This window comes from Artibeus jamaicensis, unplaced genomic scaffold (genome assembly GCF_021234435.1).
Source record: "Artibeus jamaicensis isolate MK-2021 breed Jamaican fruit bat unplaced genomic scaffold, CSHL_Jam_final scaffold_1031, whole genome shotgun sequence".
NCBI classification, from domain to species: domain Eukaryota; kingdom Metazoa; phylum Chordata; class Mammalia; order Chiroptera; family Phyllostomidae; genus Artibeus; species Artibeus jamaicensis.
In genome coordinates, this window is record NW_026522026.1 from 4,928,701 (window position 1) to 4,952,383 (window position 23,683).

A 23,683-nucleotide genomic window follows, 5' to 3' on the forward strand; every position below is an offset into this window, starting at 1 on the left:
TGGAGGAGGGAGAGCGGGCGCCCTCGGTCCGACTAGTTCCGGGGGCTTTAGGGCTTCCTGGGGCGTAGAGAGTCACCACCCACGTGAAAAACTGGAAATCTAGAGGAGATACCGCTTGAAGGCCCTTAAAAACTACTTTAGTGAGGTCCCTTGGGAAAGATGTGCAGAAAGTCTGTGTAATGAAGAAAGGATAAGAACCGAATTCTTATTCTCCGTTGCTAAAACTGAAAATTCAGGAAGCAGTGTGTTATGTAGTCGTGGAAGTAAAATTTTTAAAAGGGGGGGCAGAAGTGGTGCCTCTAAAAATGATATCTCTGTATGTTTTTTAATATAACAAACCTTGTAGATTACTTGATTCTTAAATCTATGTGCTTGTATAGCTTTAATAAAAATAAATCCATTGTATCTATCAAAATTACAATTGCCCTTAGACCTCAAAACGCTATCTTGTAAATGATTTGGCAGGATTATGGAATACAAGGCTACTCATCACAGCATTGTTTATAAAAACAAGATATTGAAAACAAACGGGTTTGCCTAAATAAATTTATACAGAGGGACCCAATGCAGACATGAAACGGGAAGTGTAAATTACAGGAAAAACAATTTAGAACATCGTATATGGTATGCTACAATCTAGGTGAAAAAAAGAGGGCCAGAATATGTAATACCATATTTGTATATGTATTTCTTGGAAACATTCATATTGAAAACTGACTTGCCTCAGGGAAGATGAAGTAAATGGCTAGGAGATAGATAGAAGAATTTTCATTGTAAACTTTTATGCCTTTTGAAAATGTAAACTGCTTACCTATTCAAAAAATTAAATGATGCTCATAGTGGTGACTGCAGGAGTCCCAGGGAGCTTTGGTAGTGGGTTGAGGACAGCAAGAGCAGACACTGGGAAGCATATGAAGCCCCTGAAGAGTGACTGGATGTGGAGGGGAGGGAAGGGAGGAGTCTAGCAAGAGTGTCTGGTCTCTGGCTTTACAGCTGGGTAAATTGTGATGCCATTCCCCAGTCATGGGAATTTGGGAAGAAGACAAGAAAAAAGTTAATTCCTTTCTTCACTTGCTGGATGTGAAGACAACCAGGCTGAGGATATCTATCAGGTGGGTTGGATATGTGAGGTTGATGTTGAACAAAGCATTCATTACCATTGTCAGAAAGGGAGTATCAAGTCCAAAAAGGTTGCAGCTGAATATCAGTATCAACAAGAAGTGGCCAGAGATAAGAAAAGAAGCAGAGAGTAGAATCACAGAAACTAGGTAGATTATTTGGGAGGAAGCACCGGGGCCTGGGTGAAGAATGTGAGACAGGAATGAAGAAATAACAGGAACCAGTTCCCACCATGGGCAATCCTAATTGAGGAACCCTGTAGAATGAGCCTGAGCACTGTCCCTTTGAGAACTGGAACATTTATCAGCTTTCTCCTGCCTCCCTTGGTTTCAGCATGTCCCTGGGGGTTTTAGCTCCCCATGCTCCTGAGGGGCTTCCAGCACTCTGGAGAAAGTCCTGAGGCAGAAAAGCACACCATGGAACCAGCTTGAAATGGGACTTGTCTGGCTGCCCATAACTGTCCACTACAATTGAACTGAAATCAGAGGTGGCCCAAGGTGTGACTCAGGCCTGTGCTGAACAAGAGGGAAAAGTGTGTCTTTCAAATAAAATCCATAGACAACTGGACATCTGATGACATAACATAATTTACAGCGCAATTTCATATAAATGTTTTTTATTAGTGAAATACTTCATTGAATGAAGGGTAGAAATAAACATGTCAAGAGTTACATGAAATGAACCAACTACACAAGCTACATTAAGAACATTCAGGTCAGTATTCTCTTTAATAGCCACACGCAATTAACTCCAGTAACACTCAGGGGGTCAAGCATGAAGGTCAACTTTTGCAGAACTCCTTATCTCTAGCAATGTAAATAAAAAATTAGCCTCCCTTAAGTAAAAATTGTGATAGGGGTTAGTTATGCAGTACTTGCTCCACTTGACCATTAGTGACTATTAGTGAGGAAATAAAGCCTAGGGAAAAACCCTGGAGCCAAAGGTGGCCATGCCCACTTCCTGTCCTGTGTTCAACTCCCAGTTTTCCCTGAGAAGTGAGGTAACCTCTCTGGTTTCTCCCTAAGTTGAGTATCCTAGTACCAGACGCTGGTATTCTGTGATTTAGCGACAATTGCAAAGACTCTGGGGGCCTTTCCAGGAAAATGGCTCCAAGAAAGTAAAGATGAATAGTTTGTTATTTTCAATCTAAAGTCAAATAGCTGGTACGGTCTTTTTTAACCAATCTATAACTTTGACAGCAGTATACAGGTTTGCCACAGACTTCTCTGAAGGAAAATACCAAATGTGAAAGCCAAGTAACTATATTAAGAATTATATGGGAAGAGTATGTTTTTGGTCTCCCCATCTGTGTGGGATTCAGTCTCAAGGTCTATATCATTAACTGTTATCATTCATAGTACTTAAAAATGTCCTCAGAAATTATTATACCCTGATGATAGCATGAACTAGTGAGTAAGCACTGGCTTATCCGTTCTAGTAGTGTGGCTAAGTGGATGCATAAAAAATAATATATGCCATTAACAGCAACCTAAACAACAAAACAAACAAACAAGCAAAATATAACCAAAGACGCTGAAATAGAGAACAGGCTGACAGTGTCCAGAGGGGAGAGGGAAGGGAATTTCAGGGGGAAAGGGGAAGGGTTTGCAGGAACAAGTATAAAAGACACATGGACAAAGGGGGGGGATGGAAATGGGAGGGAGCAGGAAGGACTGTGGGGGTGGGCTGGGATGGGAGTAAAAGACAGAAAACTGTACTTGAACAACAATTAAAATAAAAAAATTTTTAAGTGAAAAAAATAATATATGCCAATTATTTTTGCCAGACAACTATACAGGTTTCTCAATCAAAAATGAATTTCAAATTTTGAACTTCGAGAATTAAAAAATAATTGTCTTTTACTCTGCTTGAATCCTGTGACATATGATGGTTCCCAGTCCCCTGACTTAGCTTACACTGAAAACCACTTGAGGTCTTCTGAGGACAGACGACTCTGCTTCTGGTCCCAAGGGACCTTGAAGCACTTTCTGAGCAATATTTTAAAGACACTGTTTTCTGTCAGCAAGATGATTGTCACGGAAGCATGGGACACATTTTTCTCTGTTGAGCAATGATAGTAAGCCACAAAACATTGAAAGGAACTGAATCTGAGGAAAGAAGGAAACTTACAAAAACAATTTCAAAGTTACCAAAAAGACTATCCCCAAAGAAATGTCTCTTCAGTGTAGGGAGACCTCATGAAACTTACAGGCACCCTAAGCTGTGGATGTACGGATTTCCTATATTCATAAATAACTTTACAAATAAGCACTCAATAGTATTGTAGTAATACAGTACATTTAGCGAGGGTGATGGGGGGGATCGGTTATTGACTACATTCTCCCAGGAGTACCTTTCCACATCAAGATCATTTCGATTTGAAAAATAACAAACTATCTACAAATCTCAGAGCTAGCATTTAGTTCTGCTCTGTATGGAATAGCTGCACTGTCCCCACCAACATTATCTATGCATTCTTTCACACAAAAGTTCAAGTAAAAAACCCTCAGGGGTTTATAGCTACCAAACTTACAGGTGCCTCGCTCCATCAAACCGCCTCACCACTTGATTCCTACCAGTATGAAAGTGGTCAGGGGACCGCATCATGTCCCTGGAGGAATTGTGCACTGACAATTAGCATGAAATGCAATATACAACTTTTTAAAAGAGGAAATTAGATGCACTTGAATGATGTACTGAACAAGGCTACCATTTTACCCTGGGTTCCGAACCTTCATTTACTTCTGTTTTGGGGGCGATATGAATAGAGAAATACAACAAACAGATGCTATTTATGTATTCTGAGTACACGGTTTGGTGAATGAAGCGTACCGAATAAGGTTAGACCAAGTAGCATTAGCGACTGATGCTGAGACATTATAACCACAACAGTGGTCACAAAATTCTGGAGCTACCAGCACCCACCCACAAAAAAATTACTGTACAAGAGTTTATTAAATACTTGCTAGACACATGAAAAACAAAACACTTGGTCAGGGACCACAGGGTTTGATAAAGCCTAATGGCCAATGAATCAGCCTGTTCTTTACGCTCCGGCCCGAGGTTCTCATCACTTGCTAGCTCTGGGTCTCCTCCCTCCTCTCACAACAGGCTTGGATCCAGTGAGGACGCAACGGTTTGCCCATGTCTGTTCCAGGTCAGGACAGCTCAGCACGGTGCCTTTGTCATGCTCAGGCCATGGTTAGGTTCGAATGAGAGGCGCTCTTTCATCTGCAGTCCCCTGTGACTCGGGAGAGACAGGACAGAGAAGTTAGGATGGTGTACATGCCAGAGCCTTCTCTCCATGCGAAAAGCTGGGGGCGGGGTGGTGGAGTCAGGAGGCAGGAAGGCAGCTGTCCCACTCACCTCTCTCTTCTCTGGGCCCGCTGCTCTGCCTTTAACAGTCAGCCTGAACCCTCAGGAGGAGGCCCCTCTGATCCCAGAGCCGTCCTCTCCCCTACACTGACCTGGACTGTATCCCCCATCACACTCATCTGAACTTGCCTCTTTCCTGGTTTGGAACCTAGCAAAGAACAATGTTTTGGAGGTAGGTAGTAGTGGGTGCTCGGTGACTGCTTGCTTGTCGAATACATGTGGGTGATTAATTATAGGAGCAGTAATAGCATTTACATGGGCTTTCATATGTGCTTATGAAAATCTCAGGGACTGTACAATGTCAGACTGGAAGTGAGATCAACAGATAGATATGGCAAAATATGGGGATGTAAATAAAATTCAGCATAGAGAATACAGTCAATATTGTGATAACTATGTACCGTGCCAGGTGGGTACTCGAAATACACATTGCATATGGCTGTCTAACCAATATGCTGTACAACTGAAACTAATACAAAATAATATTGATTATAAACTATAATTGAAAGACAAAACTTTTTAAAAATGTAAAAAAAGAAATGTCAAAATAGTCACCTCACACCTAATCACTGTAGCATAATGGGCATGGGTTGGGAAACATAAGGAAAGAATGTGGAAGATAGGGAGACCTGGGCTAATACTTTTCAGGTGGCTTCAACCTGTTCACTTCCTGCTTCACTTGGACCTCAGACAAGTAGTTGAGGCAGCTGGGAGAAGAAAATAAGCAGCCTTTGTGGCAAAAACAGAAGCTGCTGAGAATTTAAGAAAGGTTGCTACAGAGAAGGCTCACCAAAGGTATTTAGACCCTGGGCTGGCCTGCTGGTCACTGAGGAGGCCCCCCAACTCCGTCTATCCCATCTATTTGGGGTCGTTCCCAACCCCTCAGGGATGTGATTCCAGCTCCTGTGCTAATCATTTATGAGGTATTGCTGACTCAGTGGAAGGTACATTTGATGATATATCACAGACTCTTTCCAAGCAGGTCCTGGTTGCCTTGCCCCCTAATCTTGGAGCTGTTTTATCATAGAACTAATGCTTATTGAGTTCTTACTAAATGCTAACAGTGGGCCATGTTAGCATTTACTACATCACCTAATCCTCGTGAAAACCTCCTAAGGGAAGCTTGAGTATTATCCCATTTTACAGAAGAAGAAACTGAGGCACAGTTTGTAGGGTCACACAGCTATCAAGTAGCAGCGCTGAGATTTAAACTTAGGCAGTCTGACACCAAATGCCTCGTGCTTAGCTGTTAAATATCCTTCCTTTTCCTTCAGGTTACTTTTGAAGGCATAAAGCTTACTCCCAGGGATTCTGTACCTGCTACGAGAGCCCCAAACATGGGGAGATACCATTCTATCACCCCTCTCCTTGCTTTTGGTTTTGTCCAGCAGTAATATAACCATGAAATCACTATGCCCAGCATAAAACCTCAGAACCCTCCCTAATGAGCCAGCTGATAGCCCCTTCAAAGAAGCCCAATAGAGTTTGTCAGGTAAAGTTCCTCCAGGAAAGAAGTTCCTCCAGCCACTGCTCACCTCGTCCATAGATCCCTGTCCTCGGCACGCAAGCCAGGTGAAGATCAAACCAAAGAACACGCCCAGCGCCATGACAATGTAGGGTATGTTGGTGACGATCATAGTGGTGTTCACCACAGACTTCAGTCGACTCGCTGTCTCTTTATCAATGAGAACACTCTAGGGGAGCAAAAAAATAGTATTGCCTTGATTACTCAATATCCAGAGTGTACCTTCTTTTGCTATATGATAATGAAAATCCAATTATAAATTGGAATAACCAGCATTTATTTATTAACACCTTCCCTTTTCTTTTGAAGACACGTTTTACTCTCAAAATAGGTTGGAAGGAGGAGTTGGAATGCGCATTTAAAAATATTGAGATAATATCATCTTTTGTTTTGTGTTGCACAACTCCAGTTCATCCTTCAGAATCCATCTCAGCATAACTTCCTTCCAGAGGTTTTCTCTGGCCACCTCAGGCCTGGTGAAAGGCTCCTTTCTGCACTCTCAGCGCACTCTCTGAAATCCTCCATCACGGTCTCTGTGCTCTGTGTTGTAACTGTCTGTGGTATTCCCTGTCGGTTTCCTGGTGACTGTGAGGTCCCAAAGGCAAAACTTTTATCTCAGTCACCTCAACAATGGGTACAGCACCCTGCATACAGTAGGTGTCCATTTAATGTCGGTAGATTGAATGAATGAATGAATGAAACATTCCAACAATGGTATAGGGAAAGTATTATTTCTCCCTTGGTTAGATCTGTGCTAATCAGGACCAGAGGTCTCGAGATAAAGTGTTCAAGGGAAGTCCTGAAGCTAACCAGAATTCCAGGGGCTGTTCTAAGGAAGGAAGTATTCTAGAAGAACCCTTTCTGAATGAAGGGCTAAGGTATTGATCACCTTAAACTGCCATGGTAAAGTATCTGAAACACTTAATTTAATACCATTTATTTGCAACAAATAGGACTTTGGGATTAATTTAGGTTCAATTTAGATGAAGGCAGAGGCTGGGGATCTAGGGCAGGTTTTCCAATAACTGGCCAAGGCCTGTCAGGGCCAGGCTCCTCCTTCGGAAAAGGGAGTGAGGGCGCAGTCCCCACGGTCACCCCCAGGTCTCCCTGGAGTCCATCTGGTCTTGCACCAGAGAAAAACGGAAGCATAAGTCTGAGTGGTGAGGACCTGGAATAGACCACACCTATGAACACAAGCTTGCAGAGCAGCAGCGGTCTGCCTTCTCAAAAAGCCCTGCTTGCACGCTCCTCCTCACAAATGTTCAGGCAAATATTGCCTGAATTTTCTCTATGAAGAAAATAAAAGCCTTGTCTTAGCACTGCAATCACAAATCCATCAAAAGTTTGTAAGTGTGGCTACCTACACAACACTGAATTTAAAAAGGATATAAAACCGTATCTATAGTATGGTCTCAACTATGTGATATCAAAGTCAGGATAATCCTGAGGCAAAGTGAGCTGATGCCAACTGCACTTTTCTCTGAGGGCCAGGCTTATAGGTGGTTCACTTTTTAAATATATTTCATATTTTAAGATTTTATTTCTTTATTTCTAGAGATGAAAAAGGAGAAAGAAAAGGAGAGAAATATCAATGTGTGGTTGCCTCTTGAGTGCCCCCTATCGGGGATGTGGCCTGCAACCCAGGCATGTGCTCTGACTGGGAATCAAACTGGCGACCCTTTGGTTCACAGGCCTGCGCTCAATCCACTGAGCTACACCAGCCAGGGCAAATAGCAGGTGTTTTTTAAGCTTTCAGAATACTAACAAAAGTTCAACTCATCCCTAACCTTTAGAGATAAAATTTCTGTAGGTACATAATGAATATTTCTTCAGGGAAACTTTTTTTTGTTCGAACTAGGATAGGACCTATTTCCTATGATTTATGATATGTTTGTTCACCAGAAAGTAGGAACAACTCTATGCTGAGGCTACCATGTATCACAGAACTTAATGGGCATGTATGTTTATTGAAAAGAGAGAGACGAAGGGAGAGAGAGAGGAACATCGATGTGAGAAAGAAACATCAACTGGTTGCCTCCTGTATGTGCTCTGACCAGTAGGTAATGGAACCTGCAACCTTTTGGTCCATGCGACAACACACTAGCCAACTGGGCCACACCGGCCAGGGCACATGTATCACATTTTATTTAACTATTTCTTTAACCACCTTACACTAACTTTTTATTAATGTTGCCAGTCACTTTAATTTTACTCTTCTCCTCCTCAACTAATGAACAGCACACAGATGACATTTCTCTGGAGCTGACAGAGTTTCAAGGTGTAATTTGCCCTCCGAGTGCTGGCTACTCTGTTCAACAGTGTCTGCCAACGTTGCTTCATCCACCTCTGCATTTTGTTTCTTACACAACCTGCTTCCCGAAGGCAGGTTCCCCCAAATAATGTTCTCGAGAAAGGAAACTTCTTTCTGTCATTTTGAAGTTGCAGACATAAGTGACTTCATGTTAACACATAAACAAATCTTCTGAGGACAAACAGGTTTTTAAAAATCGCCTTTCCCCCACCGCTTACGTTTGAAATGACACATCGCCACAGCAGCAGACATCATAAGGAAGGTTTCCAAGCCTCCCAAGGTCAAATGTGCCGCGGCTGCCCCGGGACTCACCTCGTTGACGTGCATCACTGGGAAAACCATGGTCCTCACATCTCCCGTCACACTGCAAAAACAGAAGATGAGGTCATCGTACAGACATCCTCACTGCGATGGCCCACTGGCCCGGAGAGACGCGTTTACATGAAAATTCCAGCATGCCCATTTCATTAAATTACTCAGAATTTAAAGAGACTTCTTAGTTATCTTTGCAAACACATATCAATCAGAAGTTAGAGTCCAACCTCTTAGTGTAGCAATTCCAAGTGTTGTGGATGTATGTAAACTTTTTATCAAAACACAAGATGCTGAAATCAATTCATCAAAAATGATTCCCATTCTCCACAGAGTCAGAGGGAGGTTTCTGCAGGCAGAACGATGCTGCTGGTCCTCAGAATGTTTTGTAACTAGGCTACTAGGTGTGTTCACAAGAGCCCAGGTCGTCACTTACTGAGCATTTACCGTGCACCAGCCCTGTCCCGGTGTTTTGGGGGTATAAGCTCATTCAATTCTCACAGGAGTCCCTCACAGTAGGTACTACTGTCCCAGGCTTAAAAGAGGAAATTATGGCTCAGAGTAATTTTTCCAGGACAACCAGAGTAAATGGCAGAGACAAGATGGTAATTCCATTTTGATTCTAAAGCACTACAACATGTTAACTACTAAATTATACCGCCTCAGAAACACACACAGGTGACAACTCACATCTGCTTCCTAGAAAGAGCCGTGATTGTAGGGTTAGACCTGGCAAATCTGACGAGGAACTAACCAAGTCTCATAGACAGATAGATACATAGGTGATAGATGGGAAGAACAGATAGATATACGGTACTATGTGTAGTTTTGTACCTTGTTTTTTTTTCCATTCAACATTAAATTATAAGTATTTTCTCATATCCAAAAAATTCCCATTGCAAAGTTTGAGCAGGAGACTCTACTTAGGAATCCTAATTAAGTGGTGGTTTTAGGTAGAGTATGGGGAGGAAAGGTTGGACTCAGGGGCAATGGTCACTATCCAAGTGCAGCCTGTGGCTGGCCCTGGGTGGGAGCGGAGGGTGAGGAAGGAGGGACCCAGAGTCGTGGTGAGGGAGCTGCTTAGAGGAGTGGGGAAGAGCCAACTTCGCAGCTTTACTAGCTGTGTGAGCTCTAGCAAGTTATTTAACTTCTCTATGCCTCGTTATCCTCATCTGTGAAACGGGATAACACAGGGTTATTGTGGGGAATCAACGTGTTAACATGTAAAGTACTTAGAACAATGCCTGATCCCTGGAAGGCACTCTATGTGTATTTGGTTAAATAAAGTAAGTAAATTCGAGGAGCAAGGCAGCCAAAGAGAACGCCAGTCATGCCTTATCCCCTGGTGGGGTGGTTAAGAGTCAGTGGACTTAGAAATGGGCTGTATCCCTCCCGACATCAGCCCCACCAGAAAGTCGATGTAGGAAAACTACCCTCTGCCTCTGTAGAAAGAATCAAAACTTACATAAAGCCATCTATTTTTTGGACATAAACATTGACTTGGAACCTCTTGGCTCCTCTTAGGATAATTCCAGTCAACTGCAAATCAGAGAAATAGAAAGAAAACACATTAGAACCACAAACACCATTCCTTTCAATGCAGCAGTATTTCTGTGTGTTTCTGATATGCCCGCCATGTTTGACAGGCACCGTGGGACCGGGAAAATGCTGACCTCAGAACAAAATGACAGATGTGGGGTATTTTTTTAGGCGCCTGGAAGACCAGTGTTTCTCATGCTTTAATATGCCTCTGAGTTCTGATTGAGCAGGTCTGGGGCGAAGCCTCAGATTGGGCATTTCTAACAAGCATCCAGGATACGGCCCTGGGGCCCCTGGCAGAAGGGAGCTCCAACAGACACCCTGTCGGAAGGATGGTTGTCACTGCCAGGGAACAGAGCCCAAGTATGGTCAGGGCCACCCAGAGGGAGCGGCTGCTGCTGTCACCTAAGGTCACGGGACTGTGCCTAGCCCTTGGTAACAAGCACCTGCTGACCATTTGGCTGATGAAAAGAAACTCACTGGTGATTAAGAGAGAAAGGGGAGAAACCACACCTGATCTTGTTCAGAGGAAGATAAGACCACTGATTTCTCAGATACAAGTGCACCGCGTGTAGCTAAGAGTGCCGTCTCCCTGAACTGCTGTGTGAAAAGCATGTTTTGCTTTTCTCTTATTGTGCCATGTGTTCAAAAGCCCAAGAATGAAGATGTCTGACCTCGAGTTCAGTTCCTACGGTGAGAGGCTGTCACATTTTGAAATGATACTCACATCCTTTTCACATGGTTTTTGTTTTTTTCCTCTGGGAATATAGAATTACAGTGCATATATGCCTTTTAAATGAGTAATATATAATAAACTCTCAAAAACACTTGTAAAAAGAGGTTTGCCAAAAGTGACTGAAGCTAATCTATATATATATTTACATTTTAACCAAAACCTTTCTGGCCATATACAGAAATGTCTTCAACCTGGCCGGTCCGTGCCCTCATGGGAGAAATACATATACATTCAGGTTCCAGGCTGGTAACAGAAGATTGACTAGGTTGCCTGGGTCCAATCTCAGTGGTGTTCAGTGATGGAAATTTCACTGTTGCCTTTTTGTTAAACTAGGTTTGCTGGTGTTTCTGTTGATTAGATCCACAGAATGCAGCTTCCAAATGGGAGACTAGGAGACTATGCATTACATTTCCCTGAACTGAGACTCCTGCACTTGGCTTTATATGAAATGAAGACAGTAGATTTAAGACAGCCAAGGACTAAACCACAAACACTGAATAGACAGAATGAAATGCATGGTCTGTTATCAGAAGCAGGTGGGTACTCACAGGATTAATGTCTACAAATGTCTCATGATGTTCCTTATTTGGATGCATGCCTTCTATGGCAGAAACAAACTTCTCATCTGCTTGGTAGAAGTGTGGGAAAGACAAAATAATAGGTGCACCTGTGTTTTAAGGAAAACAGAAATTAACGGTGTGGTTCTGAAAAGTCTAAAATAAATATCAAGCTCCTGACCACAAATCTGGTTCCTAAGAAAGCAAGAAAAAGCTATACATAAGTAAACTTGGGTTGGAGAGAACAGGCTAAAATTCCACCCTACACCTCTTAGTTCAGGATTTATACTTCATTTTCTGGCATCTCTTTATTTTATTCCACAATATATACTGAAGTCCGAGCAAAATTATTTATTCTTCAACAAACATTTACTCAACCTATAAAAGTAAATTTGTTACACACATTATTTTAATTAATGTTCCTGTTAGGTAGAGCAGATAGTAAACCGAGGCGGGGCAGAGGAGGGAGACCTGTCTCATCTGTGCACCTGGCAGTCCTGGGCCTGGTCCGACAAGATCGCCAGGCGTTCGGAGAATCCCAAGCAGAACTAGGGTAGCACCAGAGGAGGGGAGACCTTGAAATTTTATTTGTATCCCTTCCGTGGGTAGGGGAGTGGGGAAAGAAAGCTTTTGTAATGATGTCCCTAGCTCAGGGGTGTCAAACTCCTTTTCACCAGGGGCCACATCAGCCTTGCGGTTGCCTTCAAAGGGCCAAATGTAATTTTAGGACTGTGTAACTGCAACTCCTCCTTAACAGTTAAGCGAGAGCTTGGCGCTGCCGCCTGGTAGAAACAAGGTGCTGGGCCGGATAAAACACAGTAGAGGGCCAGACTGGGCCCTCCGGCCTCGTGCGTGCCACCTGTGCCCTAGCAGGGTAGGGAAGCCTCTGTAACAATTTCACTAGCTGAAAAAGAAAGCCTTTATAACTGTATGTTAATCCCAGGGTCCGAGAGCGGGTGGAGGGGGAACCCAGAGACTGACTCAAGTATGCAACTCCTGGAGTTCCGGAAGTTGGTGCTCTCACGTTAGCTGAGTGCCCGCTCGTAGCCTTTGCTCAAGTGAATAGGACAAACTTACTAACAAACTTATTAATAAGATTACAAACAACTTTATTTCCTCCATACACGGGGCATGCAGACTAGCTGGGTGCCTGCCTGTAGTTTCGTGCTCCAGTGTCTACTTCACAAATAAGCGTGCTATCTTATCCTACTGTACATGCTTATCTCTCGCCTGAATTCTTCTCTTTTGAGTGGACAAGAACCGAAGAGGGGCAGCACCTAGACTCGGGTCTCCCTGGTAACATTCCCAGCAGCCCTGCGACATTAAAACTATGATCTTCACTTTGTATTTGAGTGAAGTGTGGTTCAGAGAAGTGACAAAGCTTAGCCAGGGACATCCAGCTATCAGGTGATAGAGGCTGCATCCTAAATGAATAAATGACTTATCTCAAAGATCTTACAGCACTTGTTTCAACTACAGTTCTCTACCAGTAAGTGGCCTTTTTTTAATTGCTTTTCTGTTTTCATTTTATCTAAGATAGGCTTTGTTCTCCTGTACATGCCAATGTAGAATTTTGTAAGACCGTGGTTATGATGTCTGCCTAGCCTCTGACCAGATGAAGTTTGCCCACATGAAGACTGGGGTTTTTTTTGTTTGTTTGTTTGTTTGTTTGTGTTTTTGTTTTGCCTTTCCTATTCATGTTAAGGAAAATACAAGAAAACAAACTATTAAAGAAAATGTATTCTAGATTTTGATACTGAAGGAGAAGGACCCAATAATCACTGCCAGGAAAATATATTTTTGAAGAAATTAGCTTACTGGCAAGAAATGTCACTCTGGCCACATGCCCACCAGTCCGGGGCTCTCTCTGTACACACACAGGTGTTTTGCTCGTTACTCTGAAACAGTTTCACAAAGCCATAACTTCCTTCTTTGTGACCTACAGTCACCTTTAAAGTGTATCTTAAAAACTCTATTGAGGGTTTAAGAAGGGCCAGCCACTGTCCTGAGTATTTTACATCTAGTATCTCTAGCCCTCATACCAGCTTCCAAGGTACAATCACCCCCATTTTTATGGATGACAAACCTCCCTCTTCAACTTGGTCAGCTTGCTAACAAATAGAGTAGGACTCAAGCCCACATCTTTTTGAGTCCAGAACACTCCCTCATCCCACCATCCAAAATATTACCCTGGGGGATTCATAACGCCTGAGGATAATCCCGGAGAGCGGACATTTCAGCCCACATTTGGTAACACACAAGAGGCAAGAGGGAAAAAAATTGCAGCAAGAGGTTTGACTGTTGCAAAGAAGAACCTGCCTATTGTCTCTGACATTAATGTCTTGAGGCAGCAGAATGTTAACAAAACAAAAACTGTACCCATGTTTATGCCTGGAGCCAGAGGCTCCTGGGCTGAGTGGGCAGGGCACTGCTTCAGAACCGTTCACCCAGAAAGAAGGCAGGGGAGATCGGAAGCAGAAACTTGTTCCCATTGATCTTATCTCCAGGTAAGGGGCGCCATGCTCCCTGGCGCAGTGCTTCCCAAACACGCAGGCATCGTCTTCATGAGAATCGCCTGGAGCTCATGTTAAAGATACAGATTCTGGGGCCCTAGTATTTGGGCCCTGGCCAGATGTTTTTAATGATTCTCCCAGTAATCCTGATGTAAGGCCAGGTTTGGGAGGCACTGTCCCATCAGACCAGGACAGGGAGGACACTGCTGACCTTAGACGATCCCCCAAAGGAGATTTTCAAACCAATCAGACAGGGGGGCAAAAGTTAGAACTTACTTTATTCAGCAGAAAAGGGCAACTTTATTCAGGAGAAAGGGGGTACAAGGTTTCTCAAGAGAAACTGTAAAGGGGACTTGTAGCTTAAGAAGAATCGTGGAATGAATATAAGGCCCTGGTTATAACAAGGACTTGCCGAGAGATGAGGATTTGATAAAAACCGAGTTCCTTCTCTGATCCTTGATTTCCACATTTGTAAAAAGAGGCCACTGGATATCTCTCTAGCAAAGGTATTGTGAATACTTTTAAAAAACATTTAGTCAACAACAAAAGGGAAAAAAGAATAAAAAAATGAGGATAGGGTAAGGAGCTTCTGGGACAACATCAAATGTACCAACATTTGATTCATAGGGGTGCTGGGCAGGGGAGAGAAAGGGCAAAAAAAATGAAAACTTATTTGAAAAAATAATTAAAGAAAACTTCCCTAATTTAGTGAAGGAAATAGACATACAAATCCAGGAAGCACAGAGAGTCCCAAACAATTTGGACCCAAAGAAGACCACACCAAGACACATCATAACTAAGAAGCCAAAGGTTAAAGATAAAAAGAAAATCTTAAAAGCAGCAAAAGAAAAGCAGAGTTAACTACAAAGGAGTCCCCCTAAGAATGTCAGCTGATTTCTCAAAAAAAACTTTGCAGGCGAGAGGGACTGGCAAGAAGTATTCAAAGTCATGAAAGGCAAGAACCTACATTACTCTACCCAGCAAAGTTACCATTTAGAAGGGAAAGGCAGATAAAGTGCTTCCCAGACCAGGTAAAGCTAAAGGAGTTCATCATCACCAAGCCATTATTGTATGAAATGTTAAAGGGACTTATTTAAGAAAAAGAAGATCAAACTTATGCACATTAAAATAGCAATAAATTCACAATTATCAACAAATGAATCTACAAAACAAACTGAACAGAAACAGAATCATAAATATGGAGATCATCGGGAGGGTTATCAGTTGGGAGGAGAAGAACGAGGGAAAATGTACAGGAATTAAGAAGTAGAAATTAGTAAATACAAAATAGACAGGGGAATATTAAGAACAGTATAGGAAATGGAGTAGCCGAAGAACTTACATGCATGACCCCTGGACATGAGCTAAGGGGTGGGGGGATTGCCAGAGGGAATGATGGGTACTGAGTGGAGCGGGGCTGAGGGAGAAAATTGGGACAACAGTAATCAATAAAATATTTTTTAAAAGAACTACTGCCCATAAAAAGCACAACATGGCATTCTAGAAATAAAAACCATAATAGGAAAGCCAGTATTTTTCATCTTTTCTTTCTTTTTTTTCTTTTAACATTCTATAGCCATGTTAAAAAAACCTTGCTTTTAAAAGATCAGAATCATTCTTTCTGTTGGGCTGACAACATTCCCTGCTGAACACCAGCCCTGCATCCCAGACACCCAGAATTGTGCCATGTCTTACCATTCTTGCAGACGCTGACATTCAGGACTCCTGAGCCCAGGCAGTTTCCCGTAGGTGTACAGAAGCCGGCGTTGTCTGAAGTGTTGGCTAATATTTCTTCGGGCACCTTAAACCGAAAGGCAGGCAGTCCCTGTACACTCTCAAAGTTACTGAAAGTTATATACAGTGACCTGTTAGGAAGTAGGAACGAAACGTCAGTGTGGGCACCAGTCAGCATGGCCTGGCCTGAATCAGGAAGTCGGCACCTGTGCTCAGGTACAACACAGCTGAGCACTTAGAGGGGGAGTGAAAAATGAAGATGCAAAAGAAACCTCGAAAGGAGCTCCACCCACTCAATGTGTAAGTAGGACATGAACTGTAATGAAAGATGTGTAAGAGGTAGCAATTGTGGTGATAAACAAGGCCAAGAAAAAAATATGTAATCTGTGGTCAAAAATGAAGATGACATTTGAAATGGAGACTCACATTGAAAGAAACGAGTGACCTAGACCCTCAGGGACACAAGCCAGCATGGGTGAACAGAAGCAAAGAAAAGGAAACCAGGGTGAGGCCAAGGCAAAGCCCAAGCTTGGCCTAGAAAAGCGCCCATGGACAGGTACTTGATGAGAATGCATGCTTTGATACACACTTCCCCCAAACAAAAAGTGTCCCTCTTTTACCCATCTTTGATCTCAGTGGGGGCTGACATATTTCTGCCTTTGATTGCCAATGGAGTTTCCAACAGTGGTACGCTGAGACACTAACCTCCCTCATGCTCGCACAGCCCCTGAGTACAGGTATTCCCTGCTTTTCAGAAGTTTGCTTTATGCTACTTTACTTCTGTTAGGCAGGACAGAGAGTAAACCAAGGCAGGGAGGGGGAGGGAGGCATGTCTCGCCCACTAGTTCGGCAGTCCTGGGCCTGGTCGGGTAAGACTGCTGGGTGTTCCAGCATCACAGGCAAAGGCAGCACAGGAGGAGGGGAGCCCCTGAGACTGTGTGCTGGGAAAGGGAGCCTCTGCAGCAATTTCACTAAGACAGAAAGCCTTTACTAGCAGAGAAAGAAGGCCTTTGTAACTGTATACTGATCCCAAGGTCTAGAAACATGAGCAGGAAGGGTACCTAGAAGCTGGCTGAAGTATATAACCCCTGAACCTCAAAGAGTCAGGGCACTCAGACTAGCTGAGTGCTCACTTGTAGCCTTTTTTCTCAAGTGTATAAATAAACGTGCTATTTCATTTTCAATATACATGCTGTCTCTCACCTGAATTCTTCTCTTGCGAGACAGGCAAGAATTGAGGAGGTGGGGAAGTCCACCCTGTCCAGGGTCTCCCCAGTAACCCTTCTACCACAGGCCTACTTAGCACCTGTTTTTGCTAACCCAAAGAAATCTGAAGAGGATTTTTGCTTTTGTGGGAAAAGGTGAGAAGTGAAAATAGTGTTTATTTTGCAACAAGGCATACATTATAGAGGCAGCAAGTGCCCTGGGCAACGGGAGTGGCCCCACCTAGCTCCTTCCCGGGAGCTACACTCAGCGACTCAGCATCAAGCCCCAGGGCTTTGAACTGTGTCTGAGAGCATCTGTGCTTTTATCTTGACTCATTTTGTGCATCCGTTAGCAAGATGTGTCTTAAGGTGTCAGAGACGCCTAAGAGAGCTGGCAAGGGCGTTATGCTTAGTATAAAACTGGACATATTTGATATGATTTAGTGGGTTTATGTCCCACTAAATGATTCACTAAATCATATGTCCCACATATGACTTTATGTCTTGGAGTGCTCAAAAAGTTTTCCGTATAATTTTAATAGGTCCTTCTGTGCTTTACACCAAATCAGCTTACAGAAGGTTTCGCAGGGACGGTCTACTTTTAGATAGCTGGGGGAAACCTGGAACAGCAAAGCACTTTCACACACAGCACCTTGTCCTAACCTATCCCTCAGCGTGAGGACCGAGAGGAAGGGCGCTCTGGGCCTCGCTTCTGCATCTCTGAGCCAGAGGTGAGATCCCTCTTCAGCGAGGTTGTGAATAACATGGACATTGCCTTCCACTCACATCCTACCCCTACAACATTTTTTAAACGAAATGTTTTAGGCAAACAGAAAAATAGAGAAAATATGATCATAAATACCTTTTATAACTAATATTAATCAGATAAATAAAAATATACAGATACGATTGTAGCTGTCTGTATAACACTCCTGATTCTAGCCCTTCTCTGTGGCCCCAGGAGAAACCACTATCCTGAACTGGCGGTTTATTATTCCCATGGAGGTCTTTATATTTTACATATGTGCATATTCATAAACAGTATGTGGCACTGTTGGCTAGTTTAAAATATTATGTATAGTATACCACATTCTCCTTCTATAATTTGCTTCTTCATTCAACATTATACTTTTAAGATTTCTTACATTAATGTACATAGCTCTGGTATTACACTTAAAATCCTATATGGTATTCTATCACATATGTGTGTGTGTGTGTGTGTATGTGTACGCACTAGAATTCATTCATATTTTTATATTTATAAGCACTTAGATTGTTTCCAATTTCTCACTACTACAGTGTTGCAATGAACATTTCTGTCTCTGTCTCCTTGCACACATGTGCAAGAGTTCTTTAGGCCAGGGACTCTGGGACAGAAGCGCAGAATTATGGAGTCAGCGTGTCTTTGGCCTTACCAAACATTGCCAAGTAGCTCTTCAAAGTGGCTGGACCACATAAGAATGTGTTTCCCCCATACCATATCTTTTCAAAAAAGCCTCCAACTGCTTTTTTAGGTCCCCTTGTTTCACTCATTGCACTCCAATGCATTTTAAGTCCTGCAGTCCTTCCACAGATATTTACTAGATGGAGCAGCCAGCTAGGAGGTGACTGTGCTATTCTGTAGGAGAGTCTAAAGGGCCTAAACCAGCTATTTTCAACCGCTGTGCCACAAGAATGTTTAAAACAAGCAGTACCTGACTAGTCAGTGAGAGGCACTGGCCTCTTTTCCCTTAGATCGTCTAATAAAATGACAACTGCCAACACAACAATAGCTGCCTGGTGTGAATGAATCAAAATTGTTACTATTTTTTATCAGATCGTCAAAAACATATTTTTTGGTGTGCTGCAGAATTTTGGTAATCAGTTCAAGAGTGCCATGAGATCAAAAAGGTTGAAAGTCACTGTCTGCACCATAGCACAGAGAGCGGGCACGGAGGGTGAGGGGGATACAAGAGCTGTTTCTGAGGAGAAATCGACAGTACTTGGTGAGCACGTAAATGCAGGAGAGGAGGGCCGTTTACCCTCTTCCCTTGTCACCAGTGTTTCTGGCAGGGCTGACTGGGTAGGTGGTGCAATTATGTGAGACACAAAAAACCCAAAGTACAGCAATTCTTGAGAATATTAAATCAACAGTGTCAAATAACACCAGATCATTTCTGATTTCGCAGTTTCATAAAAAGCCTTGAAAGAGTGAATAGGAGAGGAGGAAGTGGAGGCTGCAAGAGTCAGCTACTCATTCAAGCAGCTCAAGGGGGATGGGAGGGAAAAGGCACAGTGGATGATGGGGAGGCAGGAACCAGCGTGTGGAGCAGGCTACCTCCTTCCCACAAAGACACAATCATGTTCTTTTGTAGAAGGAGCAGTCAGTAAAGAGAGACAGAATATAGGGTGAGTGAGGCTAGACCTGACCCATGGCAAGGTTATAGCTGAGCAAATGCCTATAAGCTCTGAATTATGGGCAACAGCACTTATCTTCTGTGTAGACATTACCTGTTCACTGGAAAAAGACCAGGTCAAATTTCATGCTTGGTAAAGCACATCATATTAACTAACAGCCAACACTTAATTTTATTTCCTGTGTGACAGGCCCTGAGCTAAATATTTCACTAACAGTCATGCATTTGCCCTCAGAACAACTTTCAAGGTAGGTAACTATTTTTATCTTTATTTTACAAGCGAAGAAAATGAGTGGTTAAATAACTTTCCCAACATCACACAGCTGTATGTACCGTATTTTGCCATGTATAATGCGCACTTTTTTTTTGGCCCAAATTTTTGAGGGAAAAATAAGGATGCACATTATACATGGGTCTCACTAATTCTGTATCTATATAAATGTTTTTAATTCTTTTATTTATGCTTATGCGTTAAAAGCGTAACTCTAGAAAGCAATAATGATATCTGTACGCAAAATAATACCCTGGAATGTGATAATAGGCTTTGTTTCTAAATATAAATAAATAAATAATTGAATTAAAAAATTAAAATGAAAGGTTTTTTCCCCTAAAAGTTTGGGCCAGAAACATGGGTGTGCATTATAACATGGGAGCACATTACACATGACACCATACGGTAGTAGAGCTGGCATTCACACTGATGTAGTCAGGCTTTGAAGTCCAGGCTGTAAACCACTGCCCTCCACTGTCTCTCAACACGCCATCGTCACCACTTATCACTGACTAAACGTGAGTAGCCAGCCTAATCAATGAAGCTGCATAGACTCCTCACACTTTTGGTGGCCTTGTGGTCAAAGATATTTTCAGAAGTCTCACCTGCAAAAGTCAGATGGAAAGACATACAGCGTTTCATCTCTGGTGATGAGCGGGTGAAAAGTGTCGCCGTCCGTTCCATTAATCATGTTGCACTTGTCTGTTGCCCACCAATCAAGGGACCTGTAATTGGTAAGAACAAGGAAGAAGCAAGAGGATAAAATTTGATTTTAGATTTCTTTCAAATGGTCGGACGTTTTAAGACCTAAGTAGGGGCTGGCTACGCACAGAATCTCATTCATTTGCAGACAGAAGGGAGATATTAGTTAGGGGTTCAATTAAGATGGGGAAAAACAGGCTCCTGGCTCCTCTGATAAAGGCAATAGCCAAAAATCCCTTTATCCTTCCTTGAAAAAGTGTACCCTACACAGAGATTTAGAACTATCCATTTACTTGCAACAATGATCCAATTCAGCATTAATAACTGCCTGACGGACAAGCTCTGGAGAGATATGTTCATCGTGTCAACATTCACAACGGAGCATTAACTCTGTCTCCCCGCGGAACAGCCCCCTGTTCTGAAATTAATGGGGTCTTCTCTTGGGTGTCAATAAAGCTTAATATTGAGTTGATTTCATACTCACTAAAAGCACACTTGAGCTAGAGGGCTTCCCAACTAAAATAATTCTAAAAATCAACATATTTTTAAATGAAAGAAACTTATACTAAGAGACAGATAACAAAATTAACAATGAGAAGATGAATCCACTTTAGAAGAAATGAAAATAATTGAACAATTTGGCAATTATCTTAAATAAATATGTTTAGTATCCTCAAAGAGATAAATGAAAGAATGAAACAATAACATCCTTAGAAATGAGTGATAAATTATTTTAAAAATAAAAAGGAAAGAGCCCTGGCTGGTGTGGCTCAGAGGATTGTCAGCCTGCAAACCAAAAGGTTGCCAGTTTAATTCCAGCAAAATAATTCCATATTACTCTATCCAGCAAAGCTATCATTTAGAATGGAAGGGCAGATGAAGTGCTTCCCAGAGAAGGTAAAGTTAAAGGAGTTCACCATCACCAAGCCCTTATTATATGAAATGTTAAAGGGACTTTTCTAAAAAAAAAGAAGATCAAAATTATGAACAGCAAAATGACAGGAAACTCACAAGTATCAACAACTGAATCTAAAAAACAAAAAACAAACTAAGCAAACAACTACAATAGGAACAGAATCACAGAAATGGAAATCACATGGAGGGTTACCAGTAGCAAGGAAGTGGGGGAAGAATGGAGGAGAAAGGTACAGGGAATAAGATGTATAACTGGTAGGTACAAAACAGAAAGGGGGGTATGAATAGTATAGGAAATGGAGAAGCCAAAGCATTCATATGTATATCCATGGACATGAAGTAAGGGACTGGGGGATGCTGGTGGAAGGGGTGCAGGACAGAGGAGAATAAAGGGGAGAAAAATGGGACAACAGCAGTAGCATAATCAATAAAATATACTTTAAAGATTAGTAAAATTATTGGAAGGAGAACAGAAATAATAGTCTTAGATTTTTTTAGAAAAATATTGTTACATATAAATAATAAAAATCTAAGATAGAATAGACATAAACCAGAAAAAATAAGTCCAAATACATTAAATAATATATCATTATACCATAAATGTATCAGAAATTTTAACACATATATTAAAGAATAAAATTCCTATTGAAAGACTGAAAAAAAATAATGGAATAGGTTTAAAACAAAACCCAGCTACATCTTGTTTATGGGTAAACTTCCCTTCCAGCCCAGTACCCTGGGCATCTAGTTCCCCCTCAAGAAGTGACATCATCGCCAGTTGGTTATACATTCATTCAGGGATCTTGTATTTGTGTGTGCGCATGCTTACAAATATGCTCATGTACATGCTTTTTAAAAGTTAAATAAACGTTTTATTTAAAGATAGTTTGATATTTACAGAAAAGTTGTGAAGATAACACAGAGCTCCCTGATACGCCACACCAGTCTTTTGCCCATTTTCCGGTCAGCTCAGGAGTACATTTAATGTTCAAGGACAGAACTCCACCTACCTCTGTCCCTGAAGAATGAGCCTCGTGTTCTCCAAGGTTTCTAATCTCTCTAACTTTAAAAAGGCATCTTGTTTCATAGGTAGCTTTATTGAAAGCTGCCTCAGCTGCCTTTTTGGAAAGTAATTTGTTCACATTATAAATAATAAAATACAAAATATTTTCTGAAATACTATTATCCTGAACTCAAATGTAGTATCTTTTAAAAAAAGAACACAAACAATCCACAATCAATAAATTAAATTTAAAAAAAAGTCTTTTTTAATTAAAAACCCCAAAAAGAAAGGAGTGACTTGAGAAGTGACGGTGCTGCCGCTGCACCTCCGGCGACGTCTGCCGGCCGAGTAAGTGGCAGAGTGCAACCCTGCACTGGCCGCAAGTTCACGGTCAGCGTGACACCCCACAGACCAAGAACACTCACTTCGTCACATGCGTTACCCCAATTTTGATTATAAAATAGGAATTATAAGTATATTTTACATACTTATAGATTTTTTATCCAAAAATGACAATGATAAAAGTTTTTTGAAGTAACATGTAAGTGGACTTTAGATTTAAATGAAAATCGACATGTAATCGCACTGATGAATGATGAGACTTACGTTTTTCCATTCCATTCCACAATCTTTGAGAAGTCAAGGTAGTTGTCTTCTCCAGTTAGAAAAACATAGTCTCCATCATTAGTCCCATTTCTCTGGAAAAAAGTGAATATGAACATTTAAAATAATGTGATAGTTAATTTTACATGCCAACCAGCTGCTTGGGTAAACACCAGTCTAGATTTTGCTGTATTTTGTAGATGTGATTAACATGTACAGTCAATTCACCTTAAGCAAAAAAGATTACTGTGGAGAATGTGGGTGTACTCATTCAGTCAGCTGAAGGCTTAAAAACAAAATCAGAGGTTTCCTGCAGGAAAAAGGAATTCTCCAGACTTAAACATAGAAGTCCTGCCTGCGCATCCAGCCTGCCAACTGGTCCCGGGATTCCAGACTTCCCATGCACCAGCCCCCACCACAGCCTAAGCCAATTCCTTAATACAAATCTCTTGAACGATAGATAGACAGATAGATAGATAGATAGATAGATAATTGATAGATAGATAGATAGATGATAGAGATATAGACACATATCTCCCACTGATTCTGTTTCTCTGGAGAACCCTAACTTATACAGTAAGTAACAGATTTAATCTTCATGAATCTGTCCTAGTTGGGCCTAACTGCTTCCAGAAAGTAAGCCAGAACACAATGAGAACTGCCAAACACAGAATTACCATGTGACCCGAAAATCCCACTCCTATGTGTATACCCACGAGAATTCCATTCCAAAGTCCGTATCTAAAGTTCATACAAAAGCCTGTACACAAATGTACATAGCAGCATTATTCATAGCAGCCAAAAAGTAAAAGCAACTCAAATATCTATCAACTGCTGAATGGATGAAGAAAGGGTGGTATATCCATG

General features: G+C 41.9%; 1 protein-coding gene across 1 annotated transcript in view; it reads right to left on the bottom strand.

Annotated features, from left to right (window-relative positions):
* Window positions 1–1,718: 1,718 nt before the first annotated feature.
* The window catches only part of SCARB2 (scavenger receptor class B member 2), a 59,246-nt gene continuing 37,281 nt past the window's right edge, over window positions 1,719–23,683 (bottom strand). Inside the window, exons 5-12 of the mRNA XM_037150186.2 lie at window positions 22,820–22,911; window positions 20,199–20,318; window positions 15,683–15,852; window positions 11,466–11,584; window positions 10,108–10,181; window positions 8,643–8,694; window positions 6,030–6,188; window positions 1,719–4,360 (exon numbers count right to left, since the gene is read on the bottom strand). Of these exons, the coding sequence (XP_037006081.1) occupies window positions 4,322–4,360; window positions 6,030–6,188; window positions 8,643–8,694; window positions 10,108–10,181; window positions 11,466–11,584; window positions 15,683–15,852; window positions 20,199–20,318; window positions 22,820–22,911 (825 nt within the window). The 3' untranslated portion in view covers window positions 1,719–4,321. The remainder of the gene's footprint in view (window positions 4,361–6,029; window positions 6,189–8,642; window positions 8,695–10,107; window positions 10,182–11,465; window positions 11,585–15,682; window positions 15,853–20,198; window positions 20,319–22,819; window positions 22,912–23,683) is intronic.